General features: G+C 39.4%; 1 protein-coding gene across 1 annotated transcript in view; it reads left to right on the top strand.

Moving 5' to 3' along the window:
- The window catches only part of SDCCAG8 (SHH signaling and ciliogenesis regulator SDCCAG8), a gene marked incomplete at both ends in the record, with an annotated part of 250021 nt that overhangs the window by 91275 nt on the left and 137147 nt on the right, over positions 1–21599 (top strand). Inside the window, one exon of the mRNA XM_080698322.1 lies at positions 2936–3052. Within this exon, the coding sequence (XP_080554448.1) occupies positions 2936–3052 (117 nt within the window). The remainder of the gene's footprint in view (positions 1–2935; positions 3053–21599) is intronic.

Below are 21599 nucleotides of genomic sequence, written 5' to 3'. Positions count from 1 at the left end.
CACATTTTATGCCACTTTGGGTTCATAATTCAATAATTAGAATTAATTTTAACTTAGCCATTTTCTCCTTGCTTTAATTTCTTTCTATAATTCTCTTTTTGCTTTCTAGAATATGATCTATAAATATAGAAATTTAAGAAGCACATATTTGTCAATGTACCCCCTGTTTTTGTATGAACATAGGAGTGGCAGATGTTAATTTATAAATTAAATTTATAGGTGAAATCAATGGTAATAATTTTCAGCTCATTATAGGGAGAGAACTTTCTATTGAAATAGGAAAATGCAAAGAATGAGTTCTTGTCTCTAAAACTATCCAAAAAGATACAAACATCAGAAGAATGAGTAGACTAAATGCCTTAAGATTGCTTTCAGCTCTTGGATACTGTAACTCTGGTTCAATTTAATTGGCAAACTCATTTCAGGTGAAATTTAAGCATTATAGGTAAACATAGTACATTCTACACTGAAAGTAACAGGCAGGGCAAGGAAATTTTAAAAGTCAAATTAAGAAAAAATATTTTTAAATAGAACATGATGCCTATATATTTATTATTGAAGAAGTTTGTATTGTTGAATTTTAAATGTCATGGTTGTATAATTATTATTTTATGATATGATCAATTTGAAATTTTTTCATTTTATTCACAGACATAAAACAAGTAGACTGGAATAGTGATGAATTGAAAAAGCAAATAAATTAGGATTCCTATAATTTTTTTCTGTTACATTTAGTTTTACATTTTTATTGAGATTTATAATTAAAAAGATTTTTGTATATATATATATATATATATATATATATATTTTTTTTTTTTTTTTTTTTTTTTTTTTTTTTGGTGGTACTGGGGTTTCTGGAAGCCCTTCTACCTCCGGGCTACACTCCCAGACCTATTTTTACATTTTTATTTGGAAACAGGGTCTCCTAAGCCAGCGCGCGCGGCTGGCTTCGAACCTGCGCGATCCTCCTGTCTCTGCCTCCCAAGCGCGGGGATTACAAGCGTGCGCCACCACGCCCGGCAAATGTATATTTTTTGAAGTGGGAAGAAGCAATTCTTATACATTGAAGACAACTGATTTTCTACTTGAATTTTCCCTGTTCTTTCTGAGTGCCACTAGGGAGAAGCCTCCTGACTTTTTACTTCTGTCTTAACTGTATAACTTTTGAGCCCAGATTAATTTATTTTTAAAAGATTTAAATTTGAACATAGGAATTGCAAATAGGTTTTATACCCTAGTATATTATTTATTATTATTTAGGGATACTGGGGATTGGGCTCAGAAGCATTCTTTCCCAGCTACACCCCTAGCCCTTTTTATTTTTTGTTTGGAAACAGGGTCTTAGTAGGTTGCCAAGGGTCTAACTAAATTGCTCTGTCTGTTCTTGAATCTGCAATCCTCCTGTCTCAGCCTCTCAACTACTGTGCGTACAGGCATGTGCCACCATGCATGGCTGCCCTAGTAGATTTTAGGACTTCAATAATGTTGAAACGTATTTCTAAAGTTTCCACAAATCATAATTTTGGGGGAAATACCAAAATGGAAAAGTTTTAGGCAGGTATAACCATTAGATAATATAAAATCTTTAAAAACCTGTATTTAAGCTAGGCATGTTGACACATGTTTTTAATCCCAGTACTTGGGAAACTGAGATAAGAGGATCACAGGTTCGTGGCCAGCCTCAGGTACTTAGTAAGGCTCTCTGTAACTTAGTGAGACCCTGTTTCAAATAGAGAAACAACTGCATGCATATAAGCGTGGTGGCGCACGCTTGTAATCCCCGCGCTTGGGAGGCAGAGACAGGAGGATTGCACAGGTTCAAAGCCAGCCGCGCACGCTGGCTTAGGAGACCCTGTTTCCAAATAAAATTGTAAAAAAAAAAAAAAAAAAAAAAAAAAATAGGTCTTGGGAGTGTAGCCCGGAAGTAGAAGGGCTTCCAGGAACCCCTGTACCACAAAAAAAAAGAAAAAAAGAAAAAAAAATAGGGCTAGGGGTATAGCTCAGAGGTAGAATACCCTGGGTTCCATCTCCAGTACAAAAAAAAAAAAAAAAAAAAAAAACACACCTGTATTTATAAATTAGAATCACACTTGTGATTTCATTGATCTCTCTGCAGGTTCTCAGTTATCTCAAAAGGCCTACAATTTATTTATTTAGGTGTATCTACTAGTTTCATTTTCCAAATATACTTCTATGTCTATAGAGGCCCTGGATTGGGAAAAATACTAATTGTATAATAAATTATCTAGAACACTCTAATACTACTTTGTATGTTTGTAACTTAAAAGATAAGAAAATTATTTTACTTAAATGTACATTTGCCTTCATATTAGAATGTTACATTAATAAGTTAGTTTCAATCTGACTTCTGGTAGAAAATATCCCTTGAGTAGTACTGTGCACTTGTTACAATAAGATAGATGGACACTATCCACAAGTTTACAGTAGATGTTGAGTACTATACCTAAATGTCAAGGGAGAAAAAAATCCTTCAAAATTTTTCTTAAATGAAAGTTCAACTGATGAAGTCCTTAAAAGAAAATATCATAATATAGATTTAATGTCTATCCATAAAATTTGAGTGAATAATAACTCAATATTTTAATTATTTTATCTAGTTAAAATGCATTTTGATTGGTAATTTTCCATTGAAATTGTTATTTTGAATAAAATAATCTTGGGAATACTAATTGAATTACTTACTTATGTGTGTTTTTCTATAATTTGAAATTTGTAGGTTGAATAATCACTGATATTGCCTCCAAAATTTAAAAGGCTATACTGCATAGCCATCCTAATAGAAAATGTCATTCTTAGGAAAGTTGTGTTGTATTTTGTCCATATGACCTCTAGGGGGCACCAAAAGATCTAACTGCAGGCATTGCCTGGCCAGTTCATTCCAGCAGCTACTGATCTAGGTTTCATGATCTAACAGGTGTGTGGAGAAATACGCTTTCAGTTGAATAAAACCCAAATGGAGAAGGATGAGGCAGAAAAGGAGCACAGAGAGTACAGAGCAAAGACTGAGCGGGATCTTGAAAGTAAAGACCAGGTAAGAGGGCACAAACACAAGGCAGCCATTGAAGACTTAGCTCACATTCTTTTTCTGTTGATGTGCTTTTGCCCCTAAGGTATTTATTTCTGTGATATTGTTTCTAATTGATGCAGTGATCCAGTTTATTAAAAGCATTTCATTTATAGTTGCCTAAAATTATCACCTTTCACATGATGTGGTGAGAATACAACTGCATGCATATAAAATCTCAATCTGACAGGTCATAAATATACATTTGGATATGTGTATCTATTACTTACAAAAGTAAAAAAAAATGTTCTAATGCAGTTTGAACCTAAAATATACGTACATAAAGTTCTTGAAACATGCCAACTTGCATCCAATTTTAAGTGGAAAAGTTTAAAATGTGTAAGATGAGATGAGTTGATATGTAAATATGTCAATCAAATTGATTGTTGGCAGAGTGAAAGCAATTTTAACTCTGATAACCATGACTGCATTTGCTCAGGAAGCCTAAATACAGTGAAATTAGAAATGTTTGGGGGAATGCTGCTTACTTCAATTTCATTTTGAACAGATGTTTTATGTTATGACTTTGTTGAGATCATTTAAAAACTCTGACTTTAATTGACAACATGGACAAAGTTTTGAGAGAAGCAGTCTTAATAGGCTGGCTTTTGACTTTCTATTTATGCAGTACAGGAAATTCATTCATTTTTATAGCTTATGAAATCAGGTTATTTAATCTATTCTACTAAAATAAGACGAGTTCTTGCTGTCAATATTTTAAAGAAATCATTATAATTTAGAAATTGGTAGTTCCAAATAAGTTTTTTACAATATAATTCTAGTTCAAGGCTGTGTTTCATAATTTTCAACATATTTTCCCTTTTGACCCAGTCAACTATGACAAATGACACAAAGACAGTATTGAAAATAAAAGTGGTAATAAAATTTAGGATAAGAAGTTTTTCAGGTCATGACTGAAATCCTTAGAACTAAGTTAAAATAAAGACAACCAAAATAAAGTTCCACTTTTGCAGCACCGTATTCAAAGTGTTACAACAAGTTTACACTTTAGCAGACTTTTCATCATTAACTTGTACACATAATAAAGCTGTTGATTTTATCCAGCTGGGGGCGTGCCTGATAGTGGAATGGGAGATACTTTCTACCAGGGACCAAAGACCTAGAACCACTAAGTTCAGCACAGAGAATTTTCTTCTCCTGATCAATTTGTCAGAGTTAGTTGGCACTCTCACTAAAGTTATTAACTTTTTGCCTTATTATCCAGCATTCTGACAGCACACTATTTTTGGCTAACTGACCAATAGAAAAGTGAAGCGTCTCTGAGTTATTTTAAATGACATGATAAATGTTTTAGAGAGGAAAACACTAAAGGAACACCACCAGGGTGATTGTTTAAAAGTATTTGTAATATTCATCTTTTGGTGCCACTTCTCCATTTGAATCAACCAGGCATGGTAGAACGTCTCCAGTCACTGGATCTACAGGAGTTTCTACTTCTGAACTTTCCCTGGCAAAAATGAAATGTTAATAGTTTTTATAGTGATTTTTAGTGCTACATTTTAGATAAAGACGTACCTTTTAGAAGTTCATGGCCCTTAGAAATAAAAATCTCTGAACAGTTACAAGATATTTGTGATGTAATGTGCTTGTTACCATTTTTTGGAAGGAATGAGGAAATCTTTTAGGGACTTGTAACTATTTTGTATTGAACACAGCTTCAGAAAAGAAAGTAGTGGTGTCTCCCACAGATTACTTGGAGTAGCAAGGCAGCAATTGTTCTTTGGTCTGTTAGCCATGACCTGACCTTCTGTCCACAAGACCAAAGAACTATTTCACTTGGCTGCCATCTGCACACGAGAGAGAAATTTACATTCCACTTTTAAGAGCTGGATGTGTTGAGCAGTTTTTTTTTTCTTCCTGAAATACCTACAATAATAGAAAGCATGTTTAATATTAAAGTGTTATATATCATACAGTTCTGCACAGCGAGAAGACTAGCTTGTGATTTGCAAACAGGTGCTCTTCATAATTTAGTCACTTTATTCATATAGTAGTTAATCAGAACACTTGATAGGGTTTGAAAGTAGGCTGGAAACTGTGCGACTGGAATGTGGTGAGAACAAGAGCTGTTTTGATGTGCACGAAATGGGGCAAGTGGTTGACCACCAAAATAATTTTCCTTGTGACCTGAGCCTTGAGTCGGGCATAATTAGAAGGAAAGGTTAGGAGGGGAACAATGGCGCTTTCTTCCGCCCGCTTTCTTCTTTTCTTTTTCATATTGTGTCAGGAACCCATGGGCAGATTATCCTCCCCATCACCTCCTTTGTATCTTTGTAGCTTAGAGAGCTGTCGGCCTCGGAAGATGCTTCTTGCACCAAAATAAAACAAAATAAAGACATTTGGTATGAAGGAGAAAGAGAAATCTGTGCCTTGATTTTTATTAGCATTTTTTGCAAGCACTAGGTACACATAGCACACACCGTGGGAATTTCAGCAAAGATGAGAGCACGGAAAATTCGAACACATCCAGGCATGTCCATCCCCTATCGCCCTCATTTTGCTGATCCTGTTCCATTTGTTGCCTGTTTTTCCTCTCAACCACTTTATCTTGTCTGTTGTCTTTACTTTTTCTTTTTAGTCTTCCTTTTCATCTTTTTCCTCCTCTTCTTTCTTTGCATAAATATTCAAAGACACTATTTGTTATTTCACCCACAAATATTTCAATGTGCCTCAGGGAAGGGCGACTTTTACACAACCACTATGCCATTATTAGAGCAGCATTCATAATGATTCCTTAATAAAAATAATACTCAGCTCATAATTAGATTTCTTTTTCTCAAAAGTCTTTTACAGTGGACATGGTGGTGCATACTTGTAATCCCAGTGACTCAGGAAGATGGCAAGGTCAAGGTCAGCCTGGGCAATTTAGTGAGATCCTATCTCAAAAACAAAAATTGAACTGGGGGGTGTAGTTCAGTGGTAGAACATCCCTGAACTCCCTCCCCAGTACTGAAAAAAAAAAAAGGCTTACAGTTAGTTGCTTTTATTCAAATCAAGAAACCAGGCATGTTTTTATATATTAGAATGCTACCCTATTTAAAGTTAAATAAAGGGAACTCTTGAGTGAAATTTCAGCTTTGTCTAGTTGTATCTATTATATTTTCATACATAGCATTTTGATCGTGCTTTCTGTTTATGAAGGGACTCACTGTCATTCTAAAGAAGCAGAAGTCAACTCTCTGGCAGACCCTGGGACCACAGCCCTCTGATCATCCTGAGCATCAGGCCCCTGGGGCTCCTTGGGTGTCAGTGCTCTTCCTCCCTCCACACCACACCACACCACAGCCCTGGTCACATCAGTAGGCAGGCATGATTCTGGAGCCTTATATTTAAGATTTAGGAATTCTGCAGGAAGCCATGGCTGACCTGAACTAAACTGAAGGATGCATATGTGGAATTCTCTGTGTTGATTTCCATTTTGGGAGCTGAATTCCAGATGATCTTTTATAGCCCATAATCTTTGGTCAAGGCCAGGGCAAAGGGAAAAGACAGGATTCTTTGTTCAAAAAGCAGGAAAAAGTGATGCCAGAGACACCAAAATATAAAACTTTATCATTTCTTCTTCAGCCTCTTTCTTCTCTTTCTGGGTCTTTTTATGTGCCATTTAATTTCAGGCCTTCTCTAGCAGAGGGCGATGCATGGGGAAGTGCAGACCCCCACAGGTGCCCCATGATGGGGGTTTTTATGTGGCCGTCAGCTTCTGAGTTCTCCTTTCCTCCAGCCACACAGTATACACACCACGCCTCAGTGGGGAAAGTCAGGTTTCTTTATTCTGACAAGGTCAGACAGGCGACCCCAAGAGATTGCAGCCTCCACAATGGAACACACATGGTTCCTGGTTCAGGGGTGGAGGAGAGCCTTGCTGTGGTGCTGCCAGTCCGGGGTAGACTGCACCTTAGATGCCAGGGTTGTAGCAGCCAACTCAGCCCACCAGGGAGCACTCATGGTCAGGCTTCTGCCAGGGGCAACAACAACACACAGGCCTCCCCAGTGACAAATCTGGGTTCCCCCTCCAGTGGGAGAAGAGAGAAAGGGGAAACTCGAGCAGCGGTCACTTGGCCCCGGTGCAGGCAGAGCTGCTCCTGGTTCTTTTGGTGGTACTAGGGATGAAACTTAGGGGCATTCTGCCCCCAGCCCTATTTTAAATTCTTTATTTTGAAACAGGGTCTCACTGAGTTGCAAAGGGCCTCACTAAGTAGCTGAGACTGTCCCTGAACGGCGTTCCTCCTGTCTCAGCCGCCAAATGCTGGGATTACAAGCATGCGCCACCACGCCAGCTTACTCTCCTTGTTCTTCATGCCCTTTCAGTGCCCAGGGCTCAGCATTCCTGTCCTTGCTCCTCACTCAGAGGGCAGCAGTTGCCAAGGCCTCAGCTTCCCCAGGCCGCATGCCAGACACGGGGTGGGGCGCAGTCTAGAAGACCAGGTCCTGCCCTTAGGGGGGTTATATTCTAGTCGAGTAGACAAGTACAAATTTGAACATGCCTTAAGAACACTTGCAAAGCACCTTATCGACAAGTGCAAATTAATGTAGTGTGAACTTCATGTTGCTGCAGCCTGAGAGGGAGAGTCTGGCTCCATGTGTGATGCAATCAGCTTTTTTGTAGTCTTCTCTAAGTATGCCCAGAAGCATTGTTCAGCCTGCTTAGATAAATCTGTGTTCTTATCACAGCCCCACCAAGAATCCTCAGAGGTTTCTTCCGCCTGGCACATGTCTAATAAATCAGTTCTTTTGTTTTTTTCTTGGGTAATATTTGAGTGAGGTGAAAAGGATTTATTGAATTATGAAAATATCTCCATATAATAAAAGCTTAAATTATTCAACTTATTGTTTTTTAAAAATGCCATGCCAAATTAGTTCCTTTATTTAAAATAATCATCATTATGCTGGTTGGTGGAGTCACAGAATTAGCAGTAAAAAAGTTTTCTTGGGTGTGTATTTTGTTTTGTTTTTGTTTTTTACACAAACAGTTCAAAATCAACCTATGAATAACACCAAGCTGGAGATCTTTTGGACATTTAGCATTAAGTAACCTGTTAATGATTTGGGCAGTTGTTTTGCATAGCATTGTGTGTATGTATATCCCACTCATAGAAACAGTATATATAATTTGCTCAAAAATACTTGTAATTAGATTTTTTCAGAAAAGATGGTAATTCTATTCACCACAATAATTTATTATTTATTGATTTACTTATTTTGTATATGCTACTGGGGATTGGATCCAGGAGTACTACATCTGAGCTACGTCCCTAACCCTTCTTATTTTTTCTGAAACAGTGTCTCTCCAGGCTACTTAGAGTATTGCTAAATTGCTAAGGTGGTCTGGAACTTGCAATCAACCTTTTTAAGCATCCCAAGTATTGGGTTACAAGTATGTATCACCATGCTCTCCACCATATAATTTTATTTTTTTTTTATTTTTTGTGGTACTAGGTATTGAACCCAGGAGCATTCTTCCTCTGAGCCACACCCTAAGCCCTATTTTTTATTCTTTATTTTGAAACAGTGTCTCACTAAATTGCAGAAGGCTTCACTAAGTAGTTGAGGCTGACAGAGAACCTTCAATCCTCCTATTTTAGCCTCCCAAGTACCAGAATTACAAGCATGCACCACCACACCTGGCTATAATTTTATTTATTTATTTATTTATTTATTTATTTATTTATTCATATTTTTGTAGTACTGAAGGTAGAACCCAGGGGCTTTCTATCTCTGGGCTATACTCCCAGACCTATTTTATACTTTATTTGGAAACAGGGTCTCACTAAGTTGCTGAGAACCTCATTAAGTAGCTGAGGCTGGCTTTGAACCCATGTGATCCTCTTGTCTCAGTATCCCAAGCGCGGGGATTATAAGCATGCACCACCACGCCTGGCTCTCTAATTTATTTTTTAAAAAATCAAATGGAGCCGGGCTGGTGGTGCACACTTGTAATCCCCGCGCTTGGGAGGCGGATCCAGGAGGATCGCACAGGTTCAAAGCCAGCCTCGCTGGCTTAAGAGACTCTGTTTCCAAATAAAAAATATATAAAATAGGTCTGGGAGTGTAGGCTGGAGGTAGAAGGGTTTCCAGGTACCCCAGTACCACCAAAAAAAAAAAAAAAAAAAATCAAATGGAGGCAGGCATGGCGGTACACACTTGTAATCAAGTACTTGGGAGGCTGAGACAAGAGGACAGGTTGCAGCCTCCTCAGCAACGTAGCAGAGCCCTCCTCAACTTAGTGAGACCCTCTTTCCAAATGAAAAATAAATTAGGACTGGGGGTGTAGCTCAAAGGTAGAATGCCCCTGGGTTCAGTCCCTAGCACCATAAGGGAAAAATATCAAGTGGATAAAAAGAAGCAATCATAAAATAAGAACTTAAGGTTATTGAGAGAATGCGGCCACAGAGAGGAAACAAAGCATGTCCACTTATAAGTCATGTGCTCTTAAGGAAGGCTCTCTTCTGGACAGGAATATGAAAGTGAGCTGAACTCACAGGATATGTTTGTGTTTCAAGGAATCTATAAGGTTCTGCCACTGGCCCTAAAGAAATATAATTTTTATGTAATTTTAATTTCAGTGGATGATAATATTATAGTCTGTTAAAACTTTTTAAACCAGATATGGTGGCACACACTTGTAATCCCAGCATTTGGGAGGCTGAGAAAGGAGGAACGTGGTTCGATGACAACCTCAGCTACTTAGTGAGGCCCTTTGCAACTCAGTGAGACCCTGTTTCAAAATAAAGAATAAAAATTAGGGCTGGGGCTACAGCTTGGAGGTAGAATGCCCCTGGGTTCCATCCCCAGGACTGAAAAAAAAAAATCTTTTTTACATGCTTATTTTGACTTCAACATTTGACTGATAAGGCTTACCTTCCAGTCTTGTAGAATGTCTACATAGGTATGGAATCTGAAGTTCTGTGTGTGTGTGTGTGTGTGTGTGTGTGTGTGTGTGTGCACGCACGCGCGTGTGTGTGGTACAGAAGCATTCTAACGCTGAGCTTCCCCCCCAGCTCTGTTTTGTTTTTTATTTTGAAACAGGCACTTGCTAAATTGCTGAGGCTGACCTTGAACCTGCAGTCCTCCTAGCTCAGCCTCTTAAGTACTAGGATTACAAGCATAGGCCACCACAGCTCCAGATCTGGAATCCTGATCGCTATCAGGGGGCAGCAGTTCTTTGGATGTGTCCATGCAGTCCTGCAGTCCGGGAAGCTGGGAGGCATTAGACATAGGAGAGCTACATATGTTTTTTAGATAGCCCAGAAATATTGATACCAATATCCAGTGTGAATATTATTAATTACTACCTGTGTATACATTTTTAAACAATGTTTATTGTACAAATATAAACACATTAACAGGAGCCAATAATGTCACCATGTACTAGAGCAAATTGTTTTCGTCTTTCTGTTTTACCTTTTACTTCTCGACCATATTGCATATATACTGTCTGCAAGCAGTAAACATGCCCAGGTACAGTTTGGTTGCTTTTCTTTTTCCTCAGTTGTTTCTTACTCTTTCTGTGGTCCTTTAATATGACCATTTATATACATGTAGGTTTTTTTTCTTTTATCACTAGAGGCTTATTTATTCTTTTGTTGAATTTTTATAGTAATTGGAATTATCTTGTTAAGAAAATTAAAGCAGGTGAGATTTTGAAGAAAACAAAAGACTGTTAGAGATTGAGAACCCTTTTTCCCTAAACTTCACAGGTTGCTTTAATTCAGTGGCCGTATCTCATGTGCATTATGCTGGTCTGTAATGTGTCTATCAAAAGGAACATGTAGCACAGGTGTACACATACATGTCACCAGGAAACAGTAATTGTCAGTAAACTACTAAAGGGTCTGGGGATGTACAAGAGGGAAAGATGGCATCTTTGCAAGATGGTTGGCATAGATGGGCACACAGACAGAAGAGGAGGGCATTTGGTTGGAACATCCACCATGGCAGCTTGAGCAGAAGAACGAGGGAGGTAAGAAAGGATGCCCTCTGTGTCTTGAGATTCTTTAGCATTCTTGTATAACCAGCTCCAATATTCCAAGTGCCAAATCTCTGTTCTAATCGATTGCCCAAAGAAAATGGGCTCCTCCAATGCTCAGAATCCCAGTCTAATTGCCTGTTTATGGCAGACTCCATGCCTTGCAGCGAAGCACAGAAGTCATGTTACAGTTTGGAAAATTTTGCATATGCTTTTCTTTTTTTTTTTCTTTTTCTTCTTTTTTTTTTTTTGCAGGTCTGGGGATGGAACCCAGGGGCATTCGACCTCCAAGCTACACCCCCTGCCCTATTTTTTATTCTTTTATTTTTGAAACAGGGTCTCTCTAAGTTGCAGAGTGCCTCACTAAGTAGCTGAGGCTGTCCACAAACCACAATCCTCCAGTCTCGGCCTTCTGAATGCTGGGATTACAAGCGTGTGCCACCACGTCCGGCTTCCTTGCTTTTCATTTTCTTTGTATTGTTTTCTATGTAAAGTAAAAAACTGTTTTTCTGCACTGCTGGGGATCAACCCCAAGGCCTCATCTCACTGGTGTGAGGCAAATGGTATCACTGAGCTGCACCTCTCTTTTTTTGAGACAAAGTTTTACTATGTTGCCCAGGCTATTCTCCAACTCCTGGGTTCAAGTGATCCCCCTGCCTCAGACTCCGGGTAGCTAGGACTGCAGATATGTGCATGCTACAGCGCCAAGCAAGACATTTTTATTTAGATTTTTATACTTTTACTGGTGTATTATAGTTCTACATAATAACGAGGCATAGAATGATAGGAATACACACGCATATAACACGTGGTGTATTTCCCTCTGGATCCCATCCTTCCCTCCCTGTGCCTGTATATGTCATTTAGATTGATATTCATAATATTACATATGATCATAGCATTTGTTGTAGTACTGGGGAGATTAAAGCCAGGGGCATTTTACCTCCAAGCTGTACCCCTAGCCTGATTTTTAACTCTTTATTTTGAGACAGGATCTCACTAAGATGCACATGGCCTCACTAAGTAGCTGAGGCTGACCACGAACTCACAATCCTCCTGTCTCAGCCTCCCAAGTACTGAGATTACAAGTGTGTGCCACCACACCCAACTGAACATAGCATTATTTAAACTCTGTGTGTGTGTGTGTGTGTGTGTGTGTGTGTGTGTGTGTGTGTACTTTTATTGGTGCACTGTAGTTTACATCATAATGTAGTTCAGAGTGATAGGGACATACATGCACAAAGTTCTTGGTGGGCTTTCTACTGGATCCCTCCCTCCCCCCAAAAAGGATATTGAGATTGACATTGATATTCTCAAATATGCATGTAGTGAATGGAAGTGATTCTTCATTGATCCTCTCTCCCTTCCCCTAGTCTACCTTCCTGGCTCCACTGACGTTTCTCCTCCATGATCTGAAGTCCCTCTTGCATCTCCATTACTCTCTAGCTTCTGCATATGAGAGAAAACATATCCCTTCACTCTCTGAGACTGCCTAGTCTCACTTAGCATGATGTTCTCCAGATCTATCCTTTTTCTTGCAAGTGACATAATTTTGTTCTTCTTTATTGCTAAGTAGAATTCCATTGAGTGTATTTCCCATAAATTCATAATCCACTCATCTGTTGATGGACACCTAGGTTGGTTCCATAATTTGGCTCTTGTGAATTGTGCTGCTATAAACATGGCTCTGCATATATCACTATAATATTCTGATTTCAGTCCCTTTGGAAAGATACCCAGGAGTGGTATGGCTGGATCATATGGTGGATCCATTACCAGTTTTCCGAGGAATCTCTACACTGATTAACTACAGTGGCTGCACTAACTTGCAATCCTACCACAAGTGTAGAAGAGTTCCTATTTCCCCTCCTCCTCACTAGTCTTTATTGTTGCTTCACTTCTTGTGATTGCCATTTTAACTGGGGTTAGATGGAATCTCAATATAGTTTTGATTTGCATCTCTCTGATTGCTAATGATGTTGAACATTTTTTATATATTTATTGGTCATTTATATTTCTTTTTTGTAAAGTGTCTACTTAATTCAGTTGCCTGTTTCTTGATTGGTTTATGTGTTTTTAATATTAAATCTTTTAGGTTCCTTGCAGAGAAATAGCTGGCAAAGATCTCCCATTCTGTACGCTCTCTCTTTAGGCTCTTTATAGTTTCCTTTGCTGCACAGAAACTTTTTAATTTAATGCCATCTCATTTATTCTTATTTTAATTTTCAGAGTTTTGGAGGTGTTATTGATGAAGTTTCTACCAGTGCCTACATGTTGGAGTGTTTATCCTATGACCTCCTCAAATAATTTTAAAATCTCTGGTCCGAGCCAGGCGTGGTGGTGCACACTTGTAATTCCAGTATTTGGGAGAATGAGACAGGAGAATCATGCAGGTTCGAAGCCAGCCTCAGCTACTTAGTAAGCTCTCAGAAGCTTAGTAAGACCCTGTTTCCAAATAAAATAAAAAATAGGTCTGAGGATGTAGCCCACAAGTAGAAAACCCCAGGGTTCTATCCCCAGTACCAGAATGAATGAATAAATAAATAAATAAATCTCTGGTCCAATTTCTAGGTCTTTTTTCCATCTTTTATGAGTGTTTGTGTGTGTGTGTGTGGTGCTGGGGATTGAACCCAGGGACAGTCTATCTCCAACCTACATATCCAGCTCTTTTTGTTTTTTTACTTTGAAACCAGATCTCACTAAGTTGCTGAGGCTGGTCTTGAACCTGGGATCCTCCTATCTCAGTCTCCCAAGTCTTGGGATTATGTTTGTGTGCCATGCCAGCACACCCAACTACTACTGCCTTGCTTTCCACTGTATACCATTTCCCCAGTGCTCTCTCCTTTTTTCTGCTTCATTTTACCCCAGAATTCATTTACTTGGTCTATTTTTGTCTCATCCATCACAATATTTGCTTTATGAGTTACTTCTCTTTGGTACATCCCCTGTCCCCATTCACAGAGCATCAGTGGGCTTCCTTTAGCCTTGGGACATGCTGGAGCTTTTGGACAAACATCTACTTGATATGTTCTTTCCATTCTTCCTCTGCTTAACCAGCCCTTTCTTTCTTTAGAGTTTCACTTAAAAATCTTTACTTCTTAGCCAGGTGTGGTGCCACATGCCTGTAATCCCAATACTCGGGAGGCTGAGGCAGGAGATCTCAGTTTCAAGACCAGCCTCCATGATTTAGCAAGACTCCCAGCAACTTAATGAGACTCTGTCCAAAACAAAATACAAAAGGGCTGAGGGTAGAGCTTGGAGGTAGAATGCCCCTGGGTGCATCCCCAGTTCTTCCATTGGAATGTAAATTGAAGGCTGAGATCTCACCTACTGTTCATTCATGTATTCCTGTGCTCCGGTGCTTAGAGGGTGATTAGGGTCACAGTAATTGTTTTATTCTTGTGGTACTAGAGATTGAACCCAGGGGCATTCTGCCTCCAAGCTACACCTCCAGCCCTTTTTGTATTTTGTTTTGAGACAGGGTCTCACTAGGTTGCTGGGAGTCTCACTACATTTTGAGGCTGGCCTCCAACCTGCAATCTTCCTTTCTCAGTCTCTTAAGCACTGATATTACAGATGTGTGCCACCATGTCTGGCTAGGTGACAACAACTGGGTAGATAAGTGGGTTGGTAGGTGGCTAAGAGCTTAGGCTCCAAAATGGACTGCCTGAAATGAAGTTCTCATTTTCTACCAACTAACTCCCTGGTAAACTTGGATAAATAACTTAATCTGTTGGTGCCTCGGTTTTCTTCTCCATTAAAATAAAGTTAAATACACTCCTGCTTTGTAGGGTTTTAGAAATTAATGTAATCTATGTTAACCTCATAGCACTGTGCATGCCATATTGTATTTGCTCAATAAATATTAATGATTACTATTTTAAATTCTGTGGTACTGAGGACTGACACTGGGGGTGCTCTACCTCTAATCCACACCCCATGTCTGTTTTTTTTTAATTTTGAAACATGGCCTCATTAAGTTGCTGCACACTGGTCTTGCACCTGTGCTTCTCCTGTCTCGGCCTCCCAGGTACTTGGATTACAGGTGTGTACCACCGTGTCCATCAATAATTAGTATTTTTACTAATGTCGTTAGGATGCTTGTTCATAGTTCTGTCCTCGTCTCACTCTCCTGCCTCTGCTCCATCTTATCCAGTTGACTTCTGGAGTCATGGTGGTAGTGACTCTACTTGAGGTATTCCTGGCTGGAGCATGCAGAAGTGGCCTGGCCCAAGCTCACGTCATCTCCCTTCAGAGCCAGTCACTGCTCTGACTGTGTTTATCAGGTGCATGATTGCTCTTACATATACAAGTTTTCATTGTGGACTTTTACTGAGCTTAAATTCAATCAAACCTTTTTTTGGGGGGGTGCTGGGGAATAAAGCCAGGGGCATTCTACCTCCAAGCTATACTGCTAGCCCTTTATATTTTTTTTATTTCGAAACAGGATTTCATTCATCAAAACCTCTTTTTTTTTTCAAAGCTTTTGAATCAGATGAAACTATTTATTTATTTATGCATGTATGTGTGTGTGTTTCTTTGGTGGCACTAGGGATTAAACCAACAGGCATTCTACCTCTGAGCTGCAACTGGAGCCCTATTTATTTTTATTTTTAGTTTGAAACAGGATTTTGTAGGTTGATGAGTCTTACTACTTGTTGAGACTGTCCTCAAACCTGCGATCCTCCTGTCTCAGCCTCCCACGTGCTGGGATTACAAGTATGCACTACCAGATCCAGCTGTCAATCAAAATTTATACTGACACATTCCATATTCGCTGTCTTATGGTTGAACAATAAATGCTCTGTGTGTGTGTGTGTGTGTGTGTGTGCGCGTGCGCACGTGTGCACGCGCACACCTTCATGAGTTTACTGGGGATTAAATACCAGGAGTATTCTACCTCTGAGCTACACCCCCACCTCTTTTTATTTTTTGTTTTAAAACAGTGTCACTAAGTTGCTAAAGTTAGTCTCTAATCTGCCATCCTCCTACCTCAGCCTCCAAGTACTGGGATTACAGGCATGCACCACCACATCCAGTTTAAATACAGTCCTTTGCATCTACCTCCTGAAGATTTGGTCATTTGAGTTGCATCTCCTGCGTCAGTTTGTCTAACCGTTTGGCTCCAGTTGTTGACTCATCACCATAACAAGTGCTTGCTCCGTGTTTCCGTCCCAGGCACCTATGATCAAGGCACCAGTGAATGGTGTCTTCACATCAGCCAGTGGTGCATACAGTGCCGCAGGAAGAGCAGGGTGGGTCCTGTGGCCCAGCGCTGCAGGTGTCAGTGGCACAGTACCTTCTGTTCTCTTCTCCACATGTGATTTGTTTTAACTGGTATTTAAGAACCAAACTCTGTTTTTCTCTTTAAGAATTGGATCACTTCCTGTCTTCAAAATAATTCTAGTAAAACTAAAAAACACTTGCCTGTAATCCCAGTACTTGAGAGGCTGAGGCAGGAGGATTGCAGGCTCAAGGCCAGCCTTGGCAACTTAGCGAGATCCTATTTCAAAATAAAAAGTAAAAACGGGCTGAGGGTGTAGCATGGAGGTAGGATGCTCTGAGGCTCAATCCCCAGTACCTCCCGCCAAGTATATTTTTGTTTCTAGTATGTGTGAGTAGCGTGCTGAAGCATCACTGAGCCACATAATAGAGGATCACATGAATGGCAGGTGACTTGGGAATTGGGCACAGACAGCTGAGAAACCAAAGTGCCTCCGAAATAGAAAGCATTTTGGAGCTGGCAGAATTCAAAGTGTATTGGGAAACTCTCAGAGAAAAGGGAAATGGGGACAGGTCTGCCAGAATTTCCATTTTTCACCTAAATCGTCTGGCTAAATGGCTTCCACTGGAATCTAAGGACTTGGAGTCTCTGAAGTCCAGCCTTGAGATGCCTCCTTCTGACCAATAGCAGTGCTGTGTCCCATCATCGTTGCAAGCCCTGCTGTGTTCTCTTTTTAAAAACCAGTACAGGAATTATGTTAGTTTTCTAATGATCAAAGCATATAAAATCAGCAGTATATATGAAAGTATTTTCTAAACTATGAAAAGCTGTATGCATATATAGAATTATTATGATTGGATAGATGGTCAATACATTGAGTGGATGAATTTACTCCTTTGTGGAGGCTGTTAATTAAAAAAAAATTAAGCTGGCTGGGTGTGGTAGCACACACTTGTACCCAGTACTTGGGAGGCTGAGATAGGAGGATCACAGATTTGCAGCCAGCCTCAGCTACTTAGTAAGGCCCTCTACAACTTACTGAGACCCTGTTTCAAGATAAAGAATGAAAAATAGGGCTGGGATGAATCCTGGAGGTAGAAAGCTCCTAGGTTCAGTCCTCAGGATCATACAAACACATACACGATATATAGTATACATATAGTTATTTATTAAAATGATATATTATTTAATATTATTTATATATTATATATTTGTTATTTGATATTATACAATGGTTTATAATTGTGTGTGTGTGTGTGTGTGTGTCTGGAGATTGAACTCAGGGGTGTTTTACCTTTGAGCTACATCCCAGCCCTCTTTATTTTTTATTTTGAAACAGGATCTCACTAAGTTGTTGAATGCATTGCAAAATTGCTGAGGCTGGCATTGAACCTACAATCTTCCCATCTCAGCCTCCCAAGTACTGGGATTCCAGGCATGCACTCCTATGCCCAGCTTACACTTAAAATATATATTAACTAAATCATCTACTTCGCATTTGAGAGCTGCTTGCTAAAATTAGCTAGAAAATATAGGTTAGTTTTTAGTTAAAACCAAGTATAATAAATTCTCAAGTTCCTCAAATAGAATTTTACAGAAATATTTATATAACCCACAGCTAAAGTGAATTTTCTAAAAACTCCCCATAAGGTGAGATCACGTACACCATGTCTCAGTACAGAAGGCTTTTTTTTTTCCAATCAGTTATGTCTCTATAAATAAACCTAGTTTTGTTGTTAAAATTTGCTATTGCCTCTTCACATAAGAGCATCTCATTAATTTTAGTGGAAAACCTTCCAATAAAATAAGGTTAAATAGTCCAGTTTTCTAGCAGAGGCAAATCCATTTTATATCACCAGTGAGCAGAGAAGCAGCAAAGAGGTGAGTTGAACAGAGGTGTGCTTTCTTTATGGCCAAAATATTTTGAATCCAAGCAAAGTAGTCTGAATTCTTTGGGGATGTTTCAGCAATTCCCTGCTGCACCTACTCTTAAGGGCTTTAGAGCCAGAGCTGATACTGAGGCTGTCTGTAACCAGATGTACCAAGGAATAACAGAAACTGGGCAAGTAAAGGGAGGTGACCTTGAGATGTCTAGTATGTTACATAGCAAAGAAGAGGCACTGTGTGCCATGCTCTGTACTGCTGGTAACCATGATTGTGTAAAGGGGTTTACTTAGTCATTTGAAGTCGATTTAATGAAATATTTCTATAAAAATCAAACTGTTCAGTTTGAGGTGAAAAGTGGGGAGATCTGGAATGGGTAAAATGTTGGAGGTTTCTTGGTTTGGGAGAACAGAAATAGTATATTTGCCCCCAGCAACCTGCACCAAACAGTGATACTAGTAAAAATCAAACCCAAGAAAATGTAGTTTTCTCTTAATTAAGAAATAATATGCCTCGACCTATGAAGCTTGTTGTTTTATAAAAGGAGTCTGAGTCTTAAATTTGAGTCTTCAATCAAATTATAAGAGACTGACAAGATGTAAGGAGGAGACTGCTGAGCAAAAGGAGAGCGCTTGCTGAACGATGCTCATCAGAGGAGAGATGGCTGATGTGTGCTCTTTATTGCACTTAAAGATTAATTAATTGCCAATAGAAGCTTGTTTATGCCTATGGCTGCATTAGCATTGTGATTTTGAATTATTCCAATTTGAAGGGCAGTGGGTGTCAGCAGAGTCGGGAGCCTGGGTTCTAGTGTCCAGTGCACTTGGAGAGATTGAATCCCACTGGACCTGGTTCTCATCTGTAAGTGCGGAGAGAGATTATGATGCTGACCCAGATTATGATCCCTAAGTAGATAGTTGAATCTTCTCTCCTCTCCCTTTATTTCTTTTCCTTTATTTTTTCTCTCCTCTCCTCTCTTCTCCTCTTTCTTTGTGCGATGCTGAGGATTGAACCCAGGGCCTTCTGCATGTTAGCCAATGTATTTTTTTTTCCTAAAGGTCTCTGTTTTTATAACAAACAAAATCTTGTTCCAGAAAGGGGAGTTATTTCCCAAAATTTTTAGGAACTCTTTTGGTAAAAGCATACTTTATAAAAAATATATAGCCAGCACAATATTTGAGGAAGAAGTATTTTATCTGCCAAATTAAAAAATATTCTTGGCCTGTCATCCCAATAGTTGGGGGGCTGAGAGAGGAGGATCACAGACTTGTGGTAAGTCTCAGCAACCTCATTAGGCTGACTATAATTTATTGAGACTCTGTTCCCAAATTAAAAAAATAATTAGGGAGTTTGGGTACATATAGCTCAGAGGTAGAATGGCTCTGTACTCAATCTCTAGTACCACTTCATCTATCTGTCTGTCTGTTTACCTACACACACACACACACACACACACACACACACACACACACTGAAGTCTTGAAAATTAAGAATAAAATAATCTAGTATATTTCCTGGTATATTCCCTTTAGAAATCAGAATATCTAACTGGTGCTGGTGTGGTGGTACATTTCTGTAATCCCAGCACTTAAGAAGGGAAGACTGAAGGATCACAGCCAGCCTCAGCAACTTGGTGAGACACTCTACAACTTAGACCGTGTTTCAAAATAAAGAATAAAGTAAGGCTGGGGGTGTGGCTTAGAGGTAAAATGCCCCTGGGTTCAATCTCCATTACCACACACACACATACACAGAAAGAATCTCTAATTGGTTATTCCTATTCTCCAGAAAACTCCTAAAAAAAATAACATAGGAAGCAGGGTGTGTGTGTGTGTGTGTGTGTGTGTGTGTGTGTGTGTGTTTTGTTTTGGTACAGGGATTGAACTCAGTGGCATTCTACCAACAGGCTACACCCCCATTCCTGTTTTATTTTTTGTTTTGAAAACAGGGTTGTTCTAGTATGCTGAGGGTCTTGCTACGTTGCTAAGGCTGTGCTTGAAACTGCAATTCTCCTGTCTCAGCCTCTCAAGTACTGGGATTAAGGGATGCACCATCATGCCCATCCAAGAGCTTCAATTTGTGGTAGTAGAAAAGTAATTTTTTAAAAAATATGTGCATTATCTAGGAGATAGAATAGTTTTGCCAGGATATCCTGTTTTTTATACAATAATCTTTAAAAGTTGACACCATAACTGAAAATCTGTGGTTACTATTGGGATGACTAATTATATCTTTTTGCTTTCAAACTCCATTACCACACATACATACAAATTAATGCATATAGTTTTCTTACATTGTTGGGAGAGACTGCTGTTTTATCATACAGGAATCATATAAACAAGTTGCTTAAGTTTAGGAATCCTATATAAAAACATACCTATATCATTATAATAATAATAACTATTATTAGTAGTAGTAGTAGTATTTACTTGCATATTATATTGATAGACCTATAATTATAGTATGTGAGAAAATGCATTTGCAGTTGCAATCCTCCTGTCTCAGTCTCCTAAATACTGGAACTAGAGGTGTGTGCCACCACACCTGGTTCTTATTGTTATTATTTTTTGCAACAGCGTCTAAGTTGCTGAAGGTCTCACAAAGTTGCTGAGGCTACCCTCAAACCTGTGATCCTCATTTTTTTTTTTTTTTTTTTTTGGTGGTACTGGGGTTCCTGGAAGCCCTTCTACCTCCGGGCTACACTCCCAGACCTATTTTTATATTTTTTATTTGGAAACAGGGTCTCCTAAGCCAGCGTGCGCGGCTGGCTTCGAACCTGCGCGATCCTCCTGTCTCTGCCTCCCAAGCGCGGGGATTACAAGCGTGTGCCACCATGCCCGGCCGTGATCCTCATTTTTAAGCCTCCCAAGTACTGGGATTACAAGCAAGTGCCCACACTCCTGGTCTGGTGAGTATATTTCTTTCTTTTTTTATTTGTGGGGCTAAGGATGGAACCCAGAGGCATTCTACCTCCGAGCTACACCCTCTCCCCTATTTTTTATTCTTTATTTGAAACAGGGTCTCACTAAGTTGCGGAGGGCCTCACTAAGTAGCTGAGGCTGTCCGTGAACGGCAATCCTCCTGTCTCAGCCTCCCGAATGCTGTGCCACCATTCCTGGCTTAGTGAGTATATTTCTGACATAAATGTTCTTCTAGAAAATAAGTCAAAGTGTTATTTATCTTGAGCCTTTCTTTGTTTTAAAAATTGTAACACAGCCAAGTGTGGTGGTGCACGCCTGCAATCTCAGTACCTGGGAGACTGAGATAGGAAGATTGCAGGTTAGAGCCAGCAGGGCACAGTAATTTAGTGAGACCCTGTTTAAAAAAAAAAAATTAAAACAGGGCTGGGGTGTAGTTAAGAGGTAAAATGACCCTGGGTTCCATCCCAAGCATGTACGTGCGTGAGCACACACACACAC

The sequence above is a fragment of the Muscardinus avellanarius genome (genome assembly GCF_963383645.1).
Source record: "Muscardinus avellanarius genome assembly, chromosome: 7".
Classification (NCBI taxonomy): Eukaryota; Metazoa; Chordata; class Mammalia; order Rodentia; family Gliridae; genus Muscardinus; species Muscardinus avellanarius.
This window is presented reverse-complemented; position numbering and strand designations above follow the sequence as displayed.